This window comes from Anomaloglossus baeobatrachus, chromosome 9 (genome assembly GCF_048569485.1).
Source record: "Anomaloglossus baeobatrachus isolate aAnoBae1 chromosome 9, aAnoBae1.hap1, whole genome shotgun sequence".
Classification (NCBI taxonomy): domain Eukaryota; kingdom Metazoa; phylum Chordata; class Amphibia; order Anura; family Aromobatidae; genus Anomaloglossus; species Anomaloglossus baeobatrachus.
In genome coordinates, this window is record NC_134361.1 from 189,328,652 (window position 1) to 189,352,721 (window position 24,070).

A 24,070-nucleotide genomic window follows, 5' to 3' on the forward strand; every position below is an offset into this window, starting at 1 on the left:
TTCCTGAGGTCCGGAAGGTTCTGTACCCTAAACGACAACCCGTCAAGGGGGTTTCCGTCCCCATTAGATGTTGGCGGTGCCAGCGGGTGGGACATATGGAAGCCCAGTGTCCACTCACCACAGAGCCCATGGATTGTGGGGTTACCCGGCGGGGTTCAATGTATGCTCAGGTGGTGTGTACCGCTGACCTGGTCTCCCCAGAGACGGAGCCCCACTTGTGCCAAATACAGGTGAATGGATGTCCGGTTACAGGATTGTTGGATTCCGGAAGCTTAGTGACCCTTGTGCGATCCACCTTGAGAGCTAAAGTAAAGGCCACAGGACGCACCGTGGGGGTGGTTTGCATACATGGGGACCGCCGCGACTATCCCACGGGGATTGTCACCATCACAGCACCTTGCGGTCAGGTGCAACATGAGGTGGGACTTCTTAACACTCTTCCTTATGACGTGATCCTAGGAAGGGATCTGCCCTATTTTTGGACTTTATGGAGGGGACCCCCTAAGTCCCCTCAGATATTGGTCGGTCCGGGACCTGAGCCCTACAATCCTGAATCCGGGACACCTGCCGTAGGGGTCACCATGATAGGGACAGAGTGTGAACCCGATAGGTCGCCCCTAGAGGTATTGGCAGGAGAGGCTGAGACGGTCGAGCCCATCCCGGAGTTGGAGGCGTCCCCGGATACGTTTGGGACAGCCCAACTCCAGGACCCTACGTTAATACATGCCCGGAGTCGGGTGACAGTAGTTGACGGGGTGGCACAGCTGCCCGGTGCCCAGGTAAGGTACCCCCATTTCGCTCTTAAGCAGGATTTACTCTACCGGGTAGATCAAATACGGGGCGTAGGGGTAGAACAGTTGGTGGTGCCCCAGCCGCATCGCCGGCGGGTCCTCGACTTGGCTCATAAACACCTGATGAGTGGCCACCTAGGGGTCAAGAAAACGCAGGAGCGAATATTGCAAAGGTTCTATTGGCCCGGGGTCTTTGGGGAGGTAAAACGGTTCTGCGAAACCTGCCCAGAGTGTCAGCTTACTGCACCCCTGACCCATTTTCGCAGTCCGTTGGTACCGTTACCCATTATAGAAGTCCCTTTTGAACGGATAGGGATGGATCTGGTGGGGCCCCTCGTAAAGTCCGCTCGAGGGCACCAACACATCCTAGTGATCGTTGACTATGCCACCCGGTATCCCGAGGCGATACCTCTCAGACATACTGCAGCAAAGCTTATAGCTCGGGAGTTGTTTGCTGTGTTCTGCCGGGTGGGATTGCCCAAGGAGATCCTTACGGATCAGGGGACCCCATTCATGTCTAAAGTGACCAAAGAGCTATGCCGGCTACTCCAGATCAAGCAGTTGCGTACGTCTGTGTATCATCCTCAAACGGACGGTTTAGTCGAGCGTTTCAATAAAACCCTGAAAACCATGCTAAGAAGGGTGATTTCAAAAGACGGGAAAGACTGGGATATGATGCTTCCCTATTTGATGTTTACCATACGAGAGGTGCCACAGGCATCCACGGGGTTTTCGCCTTTTGAATTGTTATACGGGCGACATCCCCGGGGATTGTTGGACCTGGCAAAGGAAACATGGGAACAAGAGCCCACCCCCCATAAAAGTGTGATTGAACACATTTTGGGTATGCAGAACCGCATAAGCGCGGTCATGCCAATTGTGAAGGAGCATTTACAGGAGGCTCAGGCCGCGCAAAGCGGCCGCTACAATAGACAAGCCACCGTGCGGACCTTTAAACCCGGGGATCGGGTGTTGGTATTGATCCCCACGGCGGAGAGCAAATTCCTGGCTCAGTGGCAAGGCCCCTACGAGATAAAGGAAAGAGTAGGGGTGGTTAACTATAAAGTATTGCAGCCCGGTAGGCGGAAACCTGAACAAATATACCATGTCAACCTATTAAAACCTTGGCAGGAACGGGAAAGCCTGATGGCTGTTTTTTCCCCACCTCCCTCCTCTTCGGGTCGTTCACATCCGGCTCCAGCGACCTCCGGAGAGGACGAACCGGAAGTAAGGATTGGAGAAGCCCTCACCAAGCAACAGAGGCGAGAGGCCAGACGGTTGGTTCAGCAGAACCCCGATGTCTTCTCCGAGCTGCCCGGTACGACCAGTCTGATACGACATGATATTGTCACCGAGCCCCACCTGAAGGTACGCCTGAAGTCATACCGGGTACCGGAGGCTCGACGACAAGCCATATCGGAGGAAGTAAAGACAATGTTACGCCTGGGGGTCATCGAAAAATCCCGGAGTGAATGGGCTAGTCCGATTGTCCTAATACCAAAACCCGATGGCTCCTTAAGGTTCTGCAATGACTTTAGGAGATTGAACGAAATATCCAAGTTCGATCTCTACCCCATGCCCCGGGTGGATGAGCTGATTGATAGGCTGGGACAGGCGCGATATTTTACCACGCTCGACCTGACCAAAGGGTACTGGCAGGTGCCACTAACGGAGTCCGCCAAGGAGAAAACCGCTTTTGTTACGCCGGAGGGTCTCTTCCACTATGTTGTCTTGCCTTTTGGGTTACATGGCGCTCCGGCCACGTTCCAGAGGTTGATGGACTTAGTGCTGGAACCCCACCAGGCGTATGCATCAGCGTACCTGGATGACATCATTATTTACAGCTCCGATTGGCAGACCCACTTGGAACAGGTACAAGCGGTGGTGGACGCGCTTCGAACAGCCGGATTGACAGCCAATCCCAAGAAATGTGCATTGGGACTCACGGAAGCCCGCTACTTGGGCTACGTGATAGGCCAAGGAGTGATTAAGCCCCAAATTAACAAGGTTGAGGCGATCCAGAAGTGGCCTAGACCCCTGACCACGAAGCAGGTTAGGGCCTTCCTGGGTATCGTGGGGTACTACAGGAGGTTTGTAAAGGATTTTGCGGGACTATCAGCCCCCTTGACGGACCTTCTCAAAGGCAAGAAGTCCGTCATGGTGCGCTGGACTCCGCAGGCCGAGGACTCCTTCCGGGCCCTGAAGGAGGTCCTGTGCAGACAGCCCGTTCTGGTCAACCATGATTTCCGGAAGGAGTTCATAGTACAGACTGACGCCTCGGAGATCGGCCTGGGGGCAGTGCTGTCTCAGGTGGTTCAGGGGGAGGAACACCCCGTCACCTTCTTAAGTAGGAAGCTCACCCCTCCCGAGCGGAATTATAGCGTAGTGGAGAAGGAGTGCCTGGCGATCAAGTGGGCCTTGGAGTCCCTACGCTATTACCTGCTGGGACGGCAGTTTCGTTTGGTGACGGATCACTCTCCACTGGTCTGGATAAGGTCCGCCAAGGAACGGAATGCCCGGGTTACCCGGTGGTTCCTTTCTCTGCAAGACTTCCGGTTTACGGTTGAACACCGGGCCGGTAGGTTGCAGGGCAACGCCGATGCCTTGTCCCGCGGCCCGTGTTTGATGGCGGGAGTTCAACCCCGCACGCTTGAACTGAGGGGGGGGGGTATGTGAGACTGTGACCGGGGTTATCTATGACGGCCGGTATGTCTCGCCCCGGTTGTGCTCACTCCATGATAGAAAGTAAATCCACTCTAGGGTTAATGCTGTTTCCCTACAGGCTGAAGGAAGGGTTAAATAGAATCAGGAACAAGGGCAGGTGTGCCGGGTGTGAGGGAGTGAACAGAACTCCCTGAGTTTTCTGCTGGAGAGGCACATGTATTGTGTTATGGACTTTTGTTTGGACATTAAAACCGTGTGCTGTGAACCTTCATGCCTGGATCCCGTGTCTTCTGCTGCGCAGCCGACCGTGCTACCTCACAAGCTAGTATAAAAATATAATGCAATATCTGGCAAAGTGATCCTTAAATCACCAGTCACTACTCCTATAATCGTTTGTATATTGCTTCAACTGATGATCACTAAGACAAATTAGCTATATACACCATAGAAGTGATTATAATCCATCATTTAGAGGTGACACTTAATAGATCAGAAAAAGAGAGATCAGAAGTACAAAAGTGTTCACTGTTAACGTATGTCAATTCATGATGCATATTTGTTGCACGATTGCAGCCAAGTATGGAATTCTGCAGTTTTTTTTGACAAACAGACTTCTGATCCGATCAGAGACAACACTAGTATGGTTTCTCCTTGCACCGCTGTAGTTGATTGACCGGTCTCTCGTGAAGTACATTCAAATGATAGACCTGTCAATCGTCTAGAGCGGGCGGTGCAGGAGAAGCCGTCAGTGGTGGGTCTAAAAATTATATTTTCTCTGAAACGCCTGGTTCCAATTGCTCTGTCCATGGTTTGGGCAGCATGAATCAGTTGACAGGTTTAATTTTATGAGCGATTATGCTAAGCCATTGTCCATGAGATAACCGCATTGTATATACAGTGTGTCCACCTATATCCTGTCCGCCATTAACTTGAGAACGGCACAGCTATAGGCATAGAAGTGGTGTCTAGGTATAGTAAAGTAGCCATGCGCTATGCAATGAACCCACCTATAGCGCCACCTGGTGGAAAAAAATGGACTTAGCATTTTTATCTTGAAAACTGAACGAGATAGAGGAAAAAAAGTGAATTACAAAGTTGTAGGGCATCATCAATTCAATACGAATCGACACCTTGCATACAGAAATGCTATGATATGAAACCCTTGACCCCCCCCCCAAAACATTGAATGCTGGTCACACGTATGGCGCTCATGTAACTTTGATGCTCAAAGTGGCCCCCGTCAGCTGCAATGCACATCTGGACTCTGCACAGCATACTGTATCTTGCTGCACGTTGTGCAATATGGTAGGTGACACGTTTGCACAAGCATCTGTGATTTGTCGCCGTAGGTCCTGCAATGTTGGTGGAAGGGTCGCATACACCTGCTGTTTGATGTGACCTCACAGAAAGAAGTCCAATAGGGTGAGGTCAGGTGAGCGTGGAGGCCAGTCCACACAGCCACCATACCCAATGACTTGTAGGAAGGTCTCCATGAGGTATCGCTTCACGTCCGCAGCCTTGTGAGTTTTACACGTTCTTATCATAGCATTTCTGTATGCAAGGTGTCGATTCGCATTGAATTGATGGTGTCCTACAACTTTGTGATTTACTTTTTCTCTCTCTCTCGTTCCGTTTTCGAGATAAAAATGCTAACTCCGGTGTTTTCCACCAGGTGGCGCTATAGGTGGTTTCATTGCGTAGCACATGGCTACTTTACTATACCTAGACACCACTTCTATGCCTATAGCTGCCGCCGTTCTCAAGTTAATGGCGGTGGACAGGATATGGGTCGACACACTGTATACTAAAGGTACAGCAGTATTTCAATAATCGGCTATCTTCAAAGTAAATCCTAATTTTCCAAATTATCCAGCACAAGTAGCAATTATTCTGCTGAGTTTAGGAAGTGCTGGATGAAAACACATTTCTACAGGTTAATGGCAACAGTATTTCTTCTCGTCTCTTCCTTCATTGTGTTGCATTCTTGACATGACTGCATACAATATCATTGTATCCTCTCTAAGCCTCCCAATAATTGTGTACATGCTCGCTATCCAGGAGTCCACATTCGCACAATGCCATTACATTCAGTGCGCTCGCTACAAATTTCTCCGTGGATTCTCTCCATCAACATTGTTTCAGATTCTTAAAATACGCTTTAGCACAAACAAAAGCTCGCTTTGTTTCGGCAATGACAGGACAACATTCCTCCAATGTGGATAACTTGCAACTAAAACCTGTTGTTACTGGATGGTCAGGCGTGTGATACAGTGCAAATTCTGCATGGTGCAATAAAAGCTTTGTCCTATACTGAATAATGTCTTAAACAACTGAATCCAAGTTGATTGGTATACTTCTAGGGGGTAAAGGTGAAGGGAATGATTGCTGGGTGCCTAGTGGAGGGAGGGTGCCGACAACACACCCTACCCCGTACAGGATACAAAGCTACGACAATGAACTCAATCTTTTCTATGTAACAGAATGACTTTGCTTAATTATACAAGTTTCAAAAGTACATAGTTTAATATGAAAAAAATTGAACGGAATATCCAAGGAACAGACAAATGTGAACGGGTGCATACTGAAGAAACTAGTCAATATAATTAAAGCGAATACAGCTGCACATTAAAATACTATACTACGTAAATCTTGAATATAGGAAATTGGAACTGCATTACTACCATAGATACTAGGTTAAAATAAGGTATTGGAGTCTGTAACAAGATGTATACGTCATGTTGATGATACTGATGATCTTTTTCTCTTTCTGTTCTTTGTCTTTTTGTTGTGAATTATTCAATAAAGAAAGATTAAACAAAAAAAAAATAAGGTATTGGGGCTTATCGCAAATTGTGTTCCAACAGCCAGCGTCAAAGCATACCCTGTTGTTCAGACCATATCCTTGAATGCCTCTACAGCGAATACTGCTGTACACTAAAATACTATACTAGGTAAACATTGAATATAAGAAATTGGAACTGCATTACTACCATACAAACTAGGTTAAAATGAGGTATTTCGGCTTATCGCAAATTGTTTACCAAAGCCAGCATCAAGGCGTACCCTGTTGTTCGGACCATATCCTTGAATACCTCCTCAGTGAATACAGCTGTACAATAAAATACTATACTAGGTAAACATTGAATATAAGAAATAGTAATCCAGTTCCAATCATAGAAACCAGGTTAAAATTAGGTATTTTGGCTTATCACAAAATTGACCAAATTGTGTACAAACAGCCAGGGACAAGGTGTACCTTGTTGTTCGGACCCTATCCTTGAATACCTCTACCTGAGCTTAAAGGTGTAAAGGGCAGGTAGGATCCAGCTATAATTACAATTAAAATACCTTTAGCTGGTGAAAGGGAGGATACTATAAATATAGAAAAAACTGACCAACACATCCAAGAAGCAGACAAATGTGAACAGGTGCATGCCAAAAGAATAGTCTATACAATTAAAGTGAATACAGCTACACACTAAAATACTAATACTATGTTAAACATTGAATATAAGAAATTTGTAACTGCATTAATGCATTAAAAACCAGGCTAAACTGAGGTATTTAGGCTTATCACAAAATTGGCCAAATTGTGTACCAACAGCCAGTGTCAAGGCATATACCCTGTTTGGACTATATCCTAGAATGCCTCTACATCGAATACAGCTATACACTAAATACTATACTAGGTAAACACTGAATATAAGAAATTGGAACTGGATTACTATCATAGAAACTAGGTTAAAATTAGGTATTTGGGCTGATCACAAAATTGGCCAAATTGTGTACCAACAGCCAGCATCAAGGCATACCCTTTTGTTCAGACCATATCCTTGAATGCCTCTTCAGCAAATACAGCTGTATACTAAAATACAATACTAGGTAAACAGTGAATATAAGAAATTGGAACTACATTAGTACTATTGAAATTAGGTTAAAATGAGGAATTTGGGCTTATCACAAATTGTGTACCAACAGCCAGCGTCAAGGCATACCCTGTTGTTTGGACTATATCCTAGAATGCCTCTACATCGAATACAGCTGTACACTATAATACTATACTAGGTAAACATTGAATATAAGAAATTGTAACTGAATTACTACTACAGAAACTAGGTTAAAATTAGGTACTTGGGCTTATCAGAAATTGGCCAAATTGTGTATCAACAGCCAGTGACAAGGCATACCCTGTTGTTCAGACCCTATCGTTCAATGCCTCTACCTGGGCTTAAACCCTGCAATAATATACTATTATAATTAAAATGTTCTTAGCTGGTGAAAGGGAGGATACTACAAATATAAAAAAAAAAAACTGACCAACACATCCAAAAAATAGACAAATGTGAACAGGTGCATACTGAAGGAACTAGTCTATACAATTAAAGCTAATACAGCTGTACACTGAAATGCTATTCTAGGTAAACATTGAATATAAGAAATTTGGAACTGGATTACTACCATAGAAACTAGGTTAAAATTAGGTATTTAGGCTTTTAACAAAATTGGCCAAATTGTGTACCAACAGCTAGCGACAAGGCATACCCTGTTGTTCAGACCATATCCTTGAATGCCTCTACAGCGTATACAGCTGTAAACTAAAATGCTATACTATGTAAACACTGAATATAAGAAAGTGGCACTGGATTACTACCATAGGAACTAGGTTAAAATTAGGTACTTGGGCTTATCAGAAATTGGCCAAATTTTTATCAACATCCGACGACAAGGCATACCCTGTTGTTCGGACCCTATCCTTCAATGCCTCTACCTGGGCTTAAACCCTACAATAATATACTATTATAGTTAAAATGTTCTTAGCTGGTAAAAGGGAGGATACTAATATAAAAAAAACTGACCAACACGTCCAAGAAATAGACAAATGTGAACAGATGCATACTGAAGGAACTAGTCTATACAATTAAAGCTAATACAGATGTAAACTGAAATGTTTCTAGGTAAACCTTGAATATAAGAAATTTGGAACTGCATTACTGCCATAGAAACTAGATTAAAATGAAGTACTTTGAGCTTATCACAAAATTGGCCAAATTGTGTTCTAACAGCCAGCGACAAGGCGTACCCGGTTGTTGGGACCTTATACTTAAATGTCTCTATCTAGGCTTAAAATCTACAATTTAAAGGGCAGGTAGGATCCAGCTATAATTTATAATTAAAGTTCTCTTGACTTCACAGTCAGAAGGGAGTATGCTACAAATATAATAAAATATTTTTTCTCTGTTAGGTCGTAGTTATACTACAGTGGTCTGGTGGCTGACCACCACCATTACCATACACACCTGACTTTGGTTTTAAATATATATTCCTCCTGTTGGTGGCTGTTCACATTCAGCTGCCTCACCCTTTTCCACTGGCAATGCTAATTAAGCACCATACCTTGGTCTGGTCCGCCTTATTTATAGTTGCTGGTCTGGCACCGTGAAGGTCAGTTCAGATATCCACATGCTGGGACCTGGGCTGACCTTTTATCTGCCGTTGCCTCTTGCTGCGATGTGGAAGCGGTTATGTACAGGTTACAGGTATGTTTGCTTCAATATGGTTCTGCTTGCAATTTTTTTTTTTATCTAGGAGGCCACATGGCACATGAAATACATAATATAGATTAGGACCCCCCCCTATCAAGATTTGCCATGACATGGCAGGGGTGGCTCAAAGAATTGATCAATTATTTGCTAAACCTCTAATTTTGTATTATAGTACAGTTGGAATAAATCAGTGAATTTGCACTTTTATACGATGCATGCCACTCGTAGATCGTGCTGGCTCTTCTTTTTCCAATATAAAAAAATGACCGCCACAGCCAGGAAACAGACAAATGTGAACAGGTGCATTCTTCAGGAACTTGTCCATACAATTAAAGTGAATACAGCTGCACACTAAAATGCTATACTCAGTAAACATTGAATATAAGAAATTTGAAACTGCATTACTGCCATAGAAACTAGGCTAAAATAAGGGATTTGGGCTTATCGCAAATTGGCCAAATTGTGTACCAACAAACAGGGACAAGGTGTACCCCGTTGTTTGGACGCTATTCTTGAATGTATCTACATGGGTTTAGTCAACAATTTTAAGGGCAGGTAGGGTCGAGATATAGTTATAATTAAAACGTTGTGAGCTGGTGAAAGGGAGGATACTACAAATATAGAAAAAAAACTGACCAACACATCCAAGAAACAGACAAATGTGAACAGGTGCATACAGAAGGAACTAGTCCATACAATTAAAGCGAATACAGCTGCACACTGAAATACTATACTGGATAAGCATTAAATAGAAGAACTTTAATACTGCCATAGGTTAAAAATTAGTTACATAGTTACATAGTTACTTAGGTTGAAACAAGACCTAGGTCCATCTAGTTCAACCTTCCTCCACCAGTTCTACATTTAGTCACTAAGTCATTTATAACCAACAATGTTTTGTGTACTGAGGAAATCATCCAGCCCTTTTTTAAAAGCTGTTATACTATCTGCCATTACTACCTCTTGTGGTAGGGCATTCCACAGTCTGACCGCTCTAACTGTAAAGAACCCTTTCCTATTTAGCTGTCGGAATCGCTTTTCTTCCACTCGCAGTGAATGCCCCCTGGTCCTTAGTACTGTCTTTGGAAGAAATAAGTCATGTGCCAGTCCTTTATATTGACCACACATGTATTTATACATATAAATGAGATCTCCTCTGAGACGTCTTTTTTCTAAGCTAAACATATCTAACTTTTTCAACCTGTCATCATATGGGCGGCCTCCATTCCTTGTAGTAGTCTAGTTGCCCGCCTTTGAACTGACTCTAACTTCTGAATGTCCTTTTTAAAATGTGGAGCCCAAAACTGGATCCCGTATTCCAGATGTGGCCTTGTGTGTTACTTGGTACATAATTTGGCCAATTTGTGATAAGCCCAACAGCCAGTGACAAGGCATACCCTATTGTTGGGACCCTATCCTTGAATGACTGTACCTACAATTTAAAGGGCAGGTAAGATCAAGCTATAATTAAAATGCCCTTGGCTGGTGGGTGGAATGCTTAATAGTATGCTACAAATATCAAAAAACTGATTGGCACAGCCGAGAAACAGACAAATGTGAACAGGTGCATTCTGAAGGAATTATGGAAAAATGAAGCCGACTAATATATCAGCGCTAAAACTGATAAATCATGATGTTTTCCTGTTGTTGTTTTTTTCTAGTGGTTCATCTGGCATTATCACTGTCTGCACAAGTGTAAAGTTATTAACTCATTCAGTTGTACAAGCAATGACAATATAATGCAATCTATCCAAGAAATAGACAAATGTGAATAGGTGCATACTGAAGGAATTATGAAACAATGAAACAGACTAATGTATCAGCCCTAAAATTGATAAATCATGATGTTCTACTTTTATCTTTCTTTTCTAGTGGTTCATCTGGCATTATCACTGTCTGCACAAGTGTTGAGGTATTAACTCCCTCATTCTGGTAATGTCTGGTAAAGCAAATATATATATTTACACTCGTGAACATAAATTGAGAAGTCACACTACACGCATGGTTAATTTGGGAAAAAAAAGATAGCCAGCACTAAATGTGCACTACTGCACTAAAAATTCCAAACTGTACTTATTAAAATTTGGGATTTTTGGCAAAAAATTACAATTTCCTGAGCTACCCCACCACATCAAGGCAAATCTCTTTGGGGTAGTCCTACTCTAAAATATTTTTATAGAAAATGTGCCATACATCCTCACATATGAAAAAGTAGAACTGTTCATAGCAGCACTTACGTGGTGTTTTTCAATCCCGTATGTGCCATACTTTTTACATATGTGAGGCTATATATATACTTTACACACACACACACACATATATATATATATGTGTAAAATTATATATATATATATATATATATATATATATATATATATATATATATATATATATATATATATATATATATATATATATATAATTTTACACATATATATGTGTGTGTGTGTGTGTGTGTGTGTGTGTGTGTAAAGTATATAATTTTACACATATATATATATATATGTGTGTGTGTGTAAAATTTTATATATATATATATATATATATATATATATATATATATATATATATATATATATATATATATATATATATATATATATATATATATATATATATATATATTATATTTATTATATTTATATTATATTATAGAATTTTTCTTTATATATATATATATATATATATATATTTGGGGCCAGGGAATATGTTTGTCTACTGAATTCTAAATTCTAGTAGATTGCCAAAATGACAAGTGATCTTTGTTACTAATCATGATCATTAGATGTTTGTGCTTTTACATAGGACACCGAGCAAATCTAATACATTGATGGTCTTTAACTAACTCACTGATTATATACTATATACACAATATTTTTTTATACTTGTATTTGTTAATCTGATCACTGGTGCAAATTAGCTTTATACGAGCGAGCGGCTCCAAAGGAGTGCCTACAATTTCTCATTTCTTTAGATTTCCCTTCAATAATACATGATCTTGACTATAAATTCCCGTATAAGGCGAAACGACAAATTCAGCTCTGCTACATCACTATCCCCGATCATGTTTATTATAATAGATGTATATAACAATACTAGCGTTTAATGCTGCATCGGGGGAAAAAAAAAATCTAGTGATTAAAACTGCTGAAATTGTATGTATGGCATGAGTGGAGAGGTCAGAGTCCAGGTCAACGATTATATAGAGCTGGAGCATAAAGAGGCGTCCATTATCCATATGTCTTTATTTACTGTATTGAATGGATGATCAGCCTGATATGTGCACTCTGGATTGTAACCTAAGGTTCTATGCCATAATTGTACAATATCCAATGTAATATTCAATGTGTCTTCATTTTCTATATCAATATTAAGTATTTTGCATAGGTAATTTAGACGTATGATGAGCTGTATAATGAGAGCGATATACTGTAATATAGGCAGCAATGAGTGACCTGGCTTCTCTTCTAATATGACTTCTATCTGGTTTTTTTTGTATTTTTTTTTTTTTACTTCATACATATGTATTATTGCTCCAATATAACTCTTCCCATTCTATATTAATGGGTGATCTCGGATCATCTAGATCATATACTGTATGTGCAATATATACAGTCATATGAAAAAGTTTGGGCACCCCTATTAATGTTAACCTTTTTTCTTTATAACAATTTGGGTTTTTGCAGCAGCTATTTCAGTTTCATATATCTAATAACTGATGGACTGAGTAATATTTCTGGACTGAAATGTTTATTGTACCAACAGAAAATGTGCAATCCACATTTAAACAAAATTTGACCAGTGCAAAAGTATGGGCACCCTTATCAATTTCTTGATTTGAACAATCCTAACTACTTTTTACTGACTTACTAAAGCACTAAATTGGTTTTGTAACCTCATTGAGCTTTGAACTTCATAGGCAGGTGTATCCAATCATGAGAAAAGGTGTTTAAGGTGGCCACTTGAAAGTTGTTCTCCTATTTGAATCTCCTATGAAGAGTGGCATCATGGGATCCTCAAAACAACTCTCAAATGATCTGAAAGCAAAGATTATTCAACATAGTTGTTCAGGGGAAGGTACAAAAAGTTGTCTCAGAGATTTAAACTGCCAGTTTCCACTGTGAGGAACATAGTAAGGAAATGGAAGAACACAGGTACAGTTCTTGTTAAGCCCAGAAGTGGCAGGCCAAGAAAAATATCAAAAAGGCAGAGAAGAAGAATAGTGAGAACAGTCAAGGACAATCCACAGACCACCTCCAAAGACCTGCAGCATCATCTTGCTGCAGATGGTGTCAATGTGCATCGGTCAACAATACAGCGCACGTTGCACAAGGAGAAGCTGTATGGGAGAGTCATGCGAAAGAAGCAGTTTCTGCAAGCACGCCACAAACAGAGTCGCCTGAGGTATGCAAAAGCACATTTGTACAAGCCAGTTACATTTTGGAAGAAAGTCCTGTGGACTGATAAAACAAAGATTGAGTTGTTTGGTCATACAAAAAGGCATTATGCATGGAGGCAAAAAAACACGGCATTCCAAGAAAAGCACTTGCTACCCACAGTAAAATTTGGTGGAGGTTCCCTCATGCTTTGGGGCTGTGTGGCCAATGCTGGAACCGGGAATCTTGTTAAAGTTGAGGGTCGCATGGATTCAACTCAGTATCAGCAGATACTTGACAATAATGTGCAAGAATCAGTGACGAAGTTGAAGTTACGCAGGGGATGGATATTTCAGCAAGACAATGATCCAAAACACCGCTCCAAATCTACTCAGGCATTCATGCAGAGGAACAATTACAATGTTCTGGAATGGCCATCCCAGTCCCCAGACCTGAATAGCATTGAACATCTGTGGGATGATTTGAAGCGGCTGTCCATGCTCGGCGACCATCAAACTTAACTGAACTGGAATTGTTTTGTAAACAGGAATGGTCATATATACCTTCATCCAGGATCCAGGAACTCATTAAAAGCTACAGGAAGCGACTAGAGGCTGTGATTTTTGCAAAAGGAGGATCTACAAAATATTAATGTCACTTTTATGTTGAGGTGCCCATACTTTTGCACCGGTCAAATTTTGTTTAAATGCGGATTGCACATTTTCTGTTAGTACAATAAACCTCATTTCAATCCAGAAATATTACTCAGTCCATCAGTTATTAGATATATGAAACTGAACTAGCTGCTGCAAAAACCCAAATTGTTATAAAGATAAAAGGATAACATTAATAGGGGTGCCCAAACTTTTTCATATGACTGTATTAATGGGTGATCTCTGATCATCTAGATCACATGTGTACAATATGTATTAATGGGTGATCTCTGATCATCTAGATCACATGTGTACAATATGTATTAATGGGTGATCTCTGATCATCTAGATCACATGTGTACAATATGTATTAATGGGTGATCTCTAGGATCACATATGTACAATATATATTAATGGGTGATCGTGGGGATCCTATATGTACAATCTATCTTGGGGATCATGTAGATCACCTATGTACAATAAATATTAATGGGTCATCTCTGATCATTTAGATCAAATGTACAATATATATTAATGGGTGATCTCGGAGATCACATATGTACAATATATATTAATGGGTGATCTCGGAGATCACATATGTACAATATATATTAATGGGTGATCTCTGATAATCTAGATCACGTGCAATATATATTAATGGGTGATCTCGGAGATCACATATGTACAATATATATTAATGGGTGATCTCTGATAATCTAGATCACGTGCAATATATATTAATGGGTGATCTTGGGGATTATCTAGATCATATATGTACAGTATACTGTATATTAATGGGTCATCTCTGATCATTTAGATCAAATGTACAATATATATTAATGGGTGACCTCTAATCATCTGGATCACATATGTACAATGTATATTAATGGGTGATCTCTGATAATCTAGATCACGTGCAATATATATTAATGGGTGATCTTTGGGATCATCTAGATCACATATGAGTGATCTCAGGGATCTTTAATGGATGATATTGGGGATCATCTAGATCACATATGTACAATTATATATTAATGGGTCATCTCTGATCATTTAGATCATGTACAATATAAATGGGTGATCTCGGAGATCACATATGTACAGTATATATTAATGGGTGATCTCTAATCATCTGGATCACATATGTACAATATATATTAATGAGTGATCTCTTATAATCTAGATCACTTGGGCGGCACGGTGGCTCAGTGGTTAACACTGCATTCTTGCAGCGCTGGGGTCCTGGGTTCAAATCCCACCAAGGACACCATCTGCAAGTAGTTTATATGTTCTCCCCGTGTTTGCGTGGGTTTCCTCCGGGGTCTCCGGTTTCCTACCACACTCCAAAGACATACAGATAGGGACTCTAGATTGTGAGATACAATGGGGACAGTGTTGCCAATGTATGTAAAGTGCTGTGGAATTAATAGCGCTATATAAATGAATAAAATTATTATTATTATTATTATCACTTGCAATATATATTAATGGGTGATTTTGAGAATCATCTAGATCACATATGTACAATATATTTATTAATGGGTGATCATGGGGATCTCTAATGGGTGATCTTGGGGATCATCTAGATCACATATTTACAATATATATATTAATGGGGGATCTCTAATGGGTGATCTTGGGGATCATCTAGATCACATATGTACAGTATAAATTGGTGATTTCTGATCATCTAAATCATGTGCAATAGATATTAATGGTAGATCTTGGGGATCATCTAGATCTCATATGTACACTATATATAATAATGGGTTATCTCGTGGATCCTCTAGCTCATATATATATATATATATATATAATATAAATTGATGATCTCGGATCATCTAGATCACATCTGTGCAATAAATATTAATGAGTTATCTTTGGAATCATTAGATCACATATATGTAATATATACTAATGGGTGATCTTGGGGATTATGTAGATCACATATGTGTACTATATACTAATGGGTGATCTTGCGGATTATCTAGATCACATATGTGTAATATATACTAGTGGGTGATCTTGGGGATTATCTAGATCACATATGTGTGATATATACTAATGGGTGATCATCCCTGATCATGATGCGCACTATACCTAATACTGTATTACTATCATCCCTGATCATGATGAGCACTATACATAATACTGTATTACTATCACCTCTGATCACGATGAGCACTATACATAATACTGTATTACTAACATCCCTGATCATGATGAGCACTATACATAACACTGTATTACTATCATCCCTGATCATGAGCACTATACATAATACTGTATTACTATCATCCCTGATCATGATGAGCACTATACATAATACTGTATTACTATCATCCCTGATCACGATGAGCACTATACATAATACTGTATTACTATCATCCCTGATCATGATGCGCACTATACCTAATACTGTATTACTATCATCCCTGATCATGAGCACTATACATAATACTGTATTACTATCATCCCTGATCATGATGAGCACTATACATAATACTGTATTACTATCACCTCTGATCATGATGAGCACTATACATAATACTGTATTACTATCATCCCTGATCATGATGAGCACTATACATAACACTGTATTACTATCATCCCTGATCATGATGAGCACTATACATAATACTGTATTACTATCATCCCTGATCATGATGAGCACTATACATAATACTGTATTACTATCATCCCTGATCACGATGAGCACTATACATAACACTGTATTACTATCATCCCTGATCACGATGAGCACTATACATAATACTGTATTACTATCATCCCTGATCACGATGAGCACTATACATAATACTGTATTACTATCATCCCTGATCACGATGAGCACTATACATAATACTGTATTACTATCATCCCTGATCACGATGAGCACTATACATAATACTGTATTACTATCATCCCTGATCACGATGAGCACTATACATAATACTGTATTACTATCATCCCTGATCACGATGAGCACTATACATAACACTGTATTACTATCATCCCTGATCATGATGAGCACTATACATAATACTGTATTACTATCATCCCTGATCATGATGAGCACTATACATAATACTGTATTACTATCATCCCTGATCACGATGAGCACTATACATAATACTGTATTACTATCATCCCTGATCACGATGAGCACTATACATAATACTGTATTACTATCATCCCTGATCATGATGAGCACTATACATAACACTGTATTACTATCATCCCTGATCATGATGAGTACTATACATAATACTGTATTACTATCATCCCTGATCACGATGAGCACTATACATAATACTGTATTACTATCACCCCTGAACATAGTCGGCGTTGTATATAAAAGTATTACCACCCCTGAGAAAGCAATGAATATGCTGAGCATCGCATATAATGCTGTACTGCTATCCTCCGCCCTGTGGAATAACATGAATATGCTGCGTCTGTATATAATCACACCGCATTATTACCAACTCTGTGAATCTAATGAAATTATTCAGCACTTTTGTATAATATGTCTTCTTTTCTCCTTTGTGACATCAATAGATTCCCTAAGCTCGGTGTATACAGTAATAGCAATCTACCCTCAGTGCTATGAAATTACACATTTATACTGGACATCAAAGTATTACTATTCTGCCTTACAAGACGCGTTACATAACCTGTGAAATCCGTGAATAGACGATTGTTTGTAGCAATATTAACGGTTATGATATCCATTGAATATATGAATCACTATATAAAATACTGTAGTATCAGCACAGTGCACTCATAATCATTGCATATACGAATACTGTTATCACCCCTGGATATACTGACTATTGTGTATAAACGTATATAATACAATCACCCCTGGATATACTGAGTATTGTGTATAACCGTATATATTACTATCACCCCTGGATATACTGAGTATTGTGTATAACCATATATATTACTATCACCCCTGGATATACTGAGTATTGTGTATAACCATATATATTACTATCACCCCTAGATATAGTGAGTATTGTGTATCCCACCACAGTATATGATCACCCCTTGATATACTGAGAATTGTATAAACAGTATATATTATTATCACCCCTAGATATACTGAGTATTTTATATAACATCACTATATATTATTACCTGTAGATATACTGATTATTGTGTATAACATCACTATATAATATCAACACCGGATATTTTGAGTATTGTATATAACAGTGTATATTGCTGTCACCCAAGGATATACTGAGTATTGTGTATAACAGCATACAGTATATTACTATCACCCTTGGACATGGAGTATTGTGTACAGCATAATATCTGTCCCCCTAACCCTAATGAGTATTGTGTAATGATATATTACTATCATCCCTGGATATATGGAGTATTGTATATATCACTATCACCCCTGGATGTACTGAGTATTGGATATATTACTATCACCCCTGGATATACTGAGTATTGGATATATTACTATCACCCCTGGATATACTGAGTATTGGATATACGGTATTACTATCACCCCTGGATATATGGAGTATTAGATATACGGTATTACTATCACCCCTGGATATATGGAGTATTGCATATATTACTATCACCCCTGGATATACTCAGTATTGGATATATTACTATCACCCCTGGATATACTGAGTATTGGATATATTACTATCACCCCTGGATATATGGAGTATTGCATATATTACTATCACCCCTGGATATACTGAGTATTGGATATATTACTATCACCCCTGGATATATGGAGTATTGGATATATTACTATCACCCCTGGATATACTGAGTATTGGATATATTACTATCACCCCTGGATATATGGAGTATTGGATATATTACTATCACCCCTGGATATATGGAGTATTGCATATATTACTATCACCCCTGGATATACTCAGTATTGGATATATTACTATCACCCCTGGATATATGGAGTATTGGATATATTACTATCACCCCTGGATATATGGAGTATTGGATATATTACTATCACCCCTGGATATATGGAGTATTGGATATATTACTATCACCCCTGGATATACGGAGTATTGGATATATTACTATCACCCCTGGATATACGGAGTATTGGATATATTACTATCACCCCTGGATATATGGAGTATTGGATATATTACTATCACCCCTGGATATATGGAGTATTGCATATATTACTATCACCCCTGGATATACGGAGTATTGGATATATTACTATCACCCCTGGATATACTGAGTATATCCTGGGGTGATAATAATATATAACAGTTATATACAATACTCAGTATATGCAGGGATGGTAGTAATATATACTGTAATACATAATACTTAGCATATGCAGGGGTGATCATAATATAGTGCTGTTATATGTAATATTCAGTATATCTTGGGGTGATAGTAATATACACTGTATACTATCACCCCTCTACTTACATAGTATTGTGTATAACACCACTATATAACTATCACCCCTGGATATGTGGAGTATTGTATATACTACTATCATGCCAGGATATACTTAGCATTGTTTTTATTACTATCATACCTGGATATATGGAGTATTGTATATAACAGTATATATTGTTATCATCATTGAATATACAGAGTGTTGCATATATTTATATTATCCCTATATATACGGAGTATCATGTATAACAGCAAATATTACTATCACCCCAGGATATATATGTGTGTGTGTGTGTGTGTGTGTGTGTGTGTGTGTGTGTGTGTGTAATATATATATCACCCTTGGATATATGGCGTATTGTATATAACAGTAAATATTACTATCACACCAGGGTATACTGAGTATTGCATATATTACTATCACTCCTGTATTTACAGAGTATTGTATATAACAGTATAACAGTATATCCTACTATCACCCCTGGATATACGGAGTATTGTATATGCCAGTATAGATTACTATCACCCCAGGGTATAATGAGCATTGTATATATTACTATCACCCCTCGATATACGGAGTATTGTATATGACAGTATATATTACTATCACCCATATATATATGGTGTATTGTATATAACAGTATAGATTACTATCACCCCTCGATATATGGAGTATTGTATATGACCGTATAGATTACTATCGCCCCAGGATATCTGGAGTATTGTATATATTACTATCACCCCTGGATATATGGAGTATTACATATATTACTATCACCCCTGGATATATGGAGTATTGCATATATTACTATCACCCCTGGATATATGGAGTATTGCATATATTACTATCACCCCTGGATATATGGAGTATTGCATATATTACTATCACCCCTGGATATATGGAGTATTGCATAGATTACTATCACCCCTGGATATATGGAGTATTGCATATATTACTATCACCCCTGGATATATGGAGTATTGCATATATTACTATCACCCCTGGATATATGGAGTATTGCATAGATTACTATCACCCCTGGATATATGGAGTATTGCATATATTACTATCACCCCTGGATATATGGAGTATTGCATATATTACTATCACCCCTGGATATATGGAGTATTGGATATATTACTATCACCCCTGGATATATGGAGTATTGGATATATTACTATCACCCCTGGATATATGGAGTATTGGATATATTACTATCACCCCTGGATATATGGAGTATTGCATATATTACTATCACCCCTGGATATACTGAGTATTGGATATATTACTATCACCCCTGGATATATGGAGTATTGGATATATTACTATCACCCCTGGATATATGGAGTATTGCATATATTACTATCACCCCTGGATATACGGAGTATTGGATATATTACTATCACCCCTGGATATACTGAGTATTGGATATATTACTATCACCCCTGGATATACTGAGTATTGGATATATTACTATCACCCCTAGATATATGGAGTATTGCATATATTACTATCACCCCTGGATATACGGAGTATTGCATATATTACTATCACCCCTGGATATACTGAGTATTGGATATATTACTATCACCCCTGGATATACGGAGTATTGCATATATTACTATCACCCCTGGATATATGGAGTATTACATATATTACTATCACCCCTGGATATATGGAGTATTGCATATATTACTATCACCCCTGGATATATGGAGTATTGCATATATTACTATCACCCCTGGATATATGGAGTATTGCATATATTACTATCACCCCTGGATATATGGAGTATTGCATATATTACTATCACCCCTGGATATATGGAGTATTACATATATTACTATCACCCCTGGATATATGGAGTATTGCATATATTACTATCACCCCTGGATATATGGAGTATTGCATATATTACTATCACCCCTGGATATATGGAGTATTGCATATATTACTATCACCCCTGGATATATGGAGTATTGGATATATTACTATCACCCCTGGATATATGGAGTATTGCATATATTACTATCACCCCTAGATATATGGAGTATTGCATATATTACTATCACCCCTGGATATATGGAGTATTGCATATATTACTATCACCCCTGGATATATGGAGTATTGCATATATTACCATCACCCCTGGATATATGGAGTATTGCATATATTACTATCACCCCTGGATATATGGAGTATTGCATATATTACTATCACCCCTGGATATATGGAGTATTGCATATATTACTATCACCCCTGGATATATGGAGTATTGCATATATTACTATCACCCCTGGATATATGGAGTATTACATATATTACTATCACCCCTGGATATATGGAGTATTGCATATATTACTATCACCCCTGGATATATGGAGTATTGCATATATTACTATCACCCCTGGATATATGGAGTATTGCATATATTACTATCACCCCTGGATATATGGAGTATTGCATATATTACTATCACACCTGGATATATGGAGTATTGCATATATTACTATCACCCCTGGATATATGGAGTATTGCATATATTACTATCACCCCTGGATATATGGAGTATTACATATATTACTATCATCCCTGGATATATGGAGTATTGCATATATTACTATCACCCCTGGATATACTGAGTATTGCATATATTACTATCACCCTTGGATATATGGAGTATTGTATAGAACAGCACTATACACTCCGGTATCCCCCCATTGATGAGGCCGTGCTGGTGAGTATCGCTGCTGTGGCTGTAGCCTCTCCATACTGTACTGACCTTGCAGCTCTCGCAGGTGAGGAGCCCATAGTGGTACCCAGACACCTTGTCCCCACACACCGGGCACAGCTCGTCCAGGTCCTCGTCGTAGCTGTAATCCATGCTTCTGCCCCGACTTCCTGCGTGTGACACAAAGCGGGGATTTAATCGAGTGATCGACTCACGACCGATATCAATCACGTCAGACTGGAAAGATAATGACGCCTCCTCACACTCATCACCTCATCAGTCTGCACCGATCACCGGCAGAATGTGACATCCGAGGGCAGCGCTCAGCATCGACCGCACCGTGTGTACACTGTCAGGTGGATTACTGGCGGGGGGTGGGAAAGAGGGGCATTGCCGGGGGGAGAGGGGCACTACCTGGTGGAGGGTTGGGGGAGAGGTGCAATGCCGGGGGAAAAGGGGCACTGCCTTGTGGGATAGAAGGACAATGCCAGGGGGAGAGGGATATTGTCTGGGAGGGTGGGAAAGAGGGGCACTGCCGAGGGGAGTGGGGCACTACCTGGTGGAGGGTTGGGGGAGAGGGGCAATGCCGGGGGAAAAGGCACTGACTGGTGGGAGGGTGGGAAAGAGGGTCACTGCCGGGGGGAGAGGAATATAATCTGGCGGGGGGTGGGAAAGAGGGTCACTGCCGGGGGGAGAGGGGTACTGCTTGGCGGGAGGGTGGGAGAGAGTGGAAATGCCGTGGGGAGGGAGGCACTGCTAGATGGAGAGGAGCACTGCCTGGCCGAAAGGGACACTGCTTAGGGGAGGGGAGGGGGCCGTGGAGGGGGGGGGGGGGGCACGGGCCGAAAGGGACACTGCCGAGGAGGAGAGGGGCGCTGCCGGGTTATCCACCAACAATACAATTACAGGGCCAATAGATACTTATTATACACGAATAATCAGCAGCTTTACCTATGTACACAAAGCCCACAATCATCCCTCACTACATCCAATCACACATTATCTTGTCTGTATCACAGTGTTTTTGTGTGTATGTGTAAAATATATACACACACCCATATGTACACGAACACGTATGTATGTATGTGTGTGTGTGTGTGTGTGTGTGTATGTATGTATATATATATATATATATATATATATATATATATATATATATATATATATATATATATATATATGTGTATATATACTTTGGTTTGTAAATAAATATATGTATACACACGTGTAATATGTGTTTGTGTGTACATACATTATATTATTATATTATATACTGTGTGTGTGTGTGTGTATATAATATATATATATATATACGAAAATGTATACACGAATACACATATATGTGTGTGTGTGTGTGTGTGCATATAATATTTAATTACAGAACAAATTAAAAGAGGATGGATACCTAGATTGTGAGACCCAATGGGGACAGTGTTGCAATAGTATGTAAAGCGCTGCGCTATATAAATGAATGGATTCAAATATATATATATATATATATATATATACTTGTATGTATTGCTCGATGATTGTGTGTCCTGTGTACATAGTTGCTGATTGCTCTGGGACATGTATAATATATATATACACACGAACGCACATATATACGTGTGTGTGTGTGTGTGTGTGTGTGTGTGTGTGTATATATATATATAATTTTGTTGCTGTATGTTTTTTGTATATACACGCAAAAAATATTATATATATATATATATATATATATATATATATATATATATATAATATTTTTTGCGTGTATATACAAAAAACATACAGCAACAAAATTATATATGTGTGTATATATATATATATATATATATATATATATATATAGGCAAGCTTTTTAGACATCGATTTCTCAATTCCATACGTTTTATGTGAATGTAGTGT

The 24,070-nt window shown here is 39.4% G+C and overlaps 1 protein-coding gene across 2 annotated transcripts in view; it reads right to left on the bottom strand.

Annotated features, from left to right (window-relative positions):
• Positions 1 to 24,070, bottom strand: part of NR5A1 (nuclear receptor subfamily 5 group A member 1) — a 221,402-nt gene that overhangs the window by 196,636 nt on the left and 696 nt on the right. Inside the window, exons 1-2 of one of the 2 annotated variants that reach the window (XM_075322828.1) lie at positions 22,453 to 22,563; positions 22,232 to 22,350 (exon numbers count right to left, since the gene is read on the bottom strand). In XM_075322828.1, the coding sequence (XP_075178943.1) occupies positions 22,232 to 22,333 (102 nt within the window). In that variant the 5' untranslated portion in view covers positions 22,334 to 22,350; positions 22,453 to 22,563. Of the gene's footprint in view, positions 1 to 22,231; positions 22,351 to 22,452; positions 22,564 to 24,070 lie in introns of those variants that run through there. The other variant, XM_075322827.1, reaches the window with a different exon arrangement.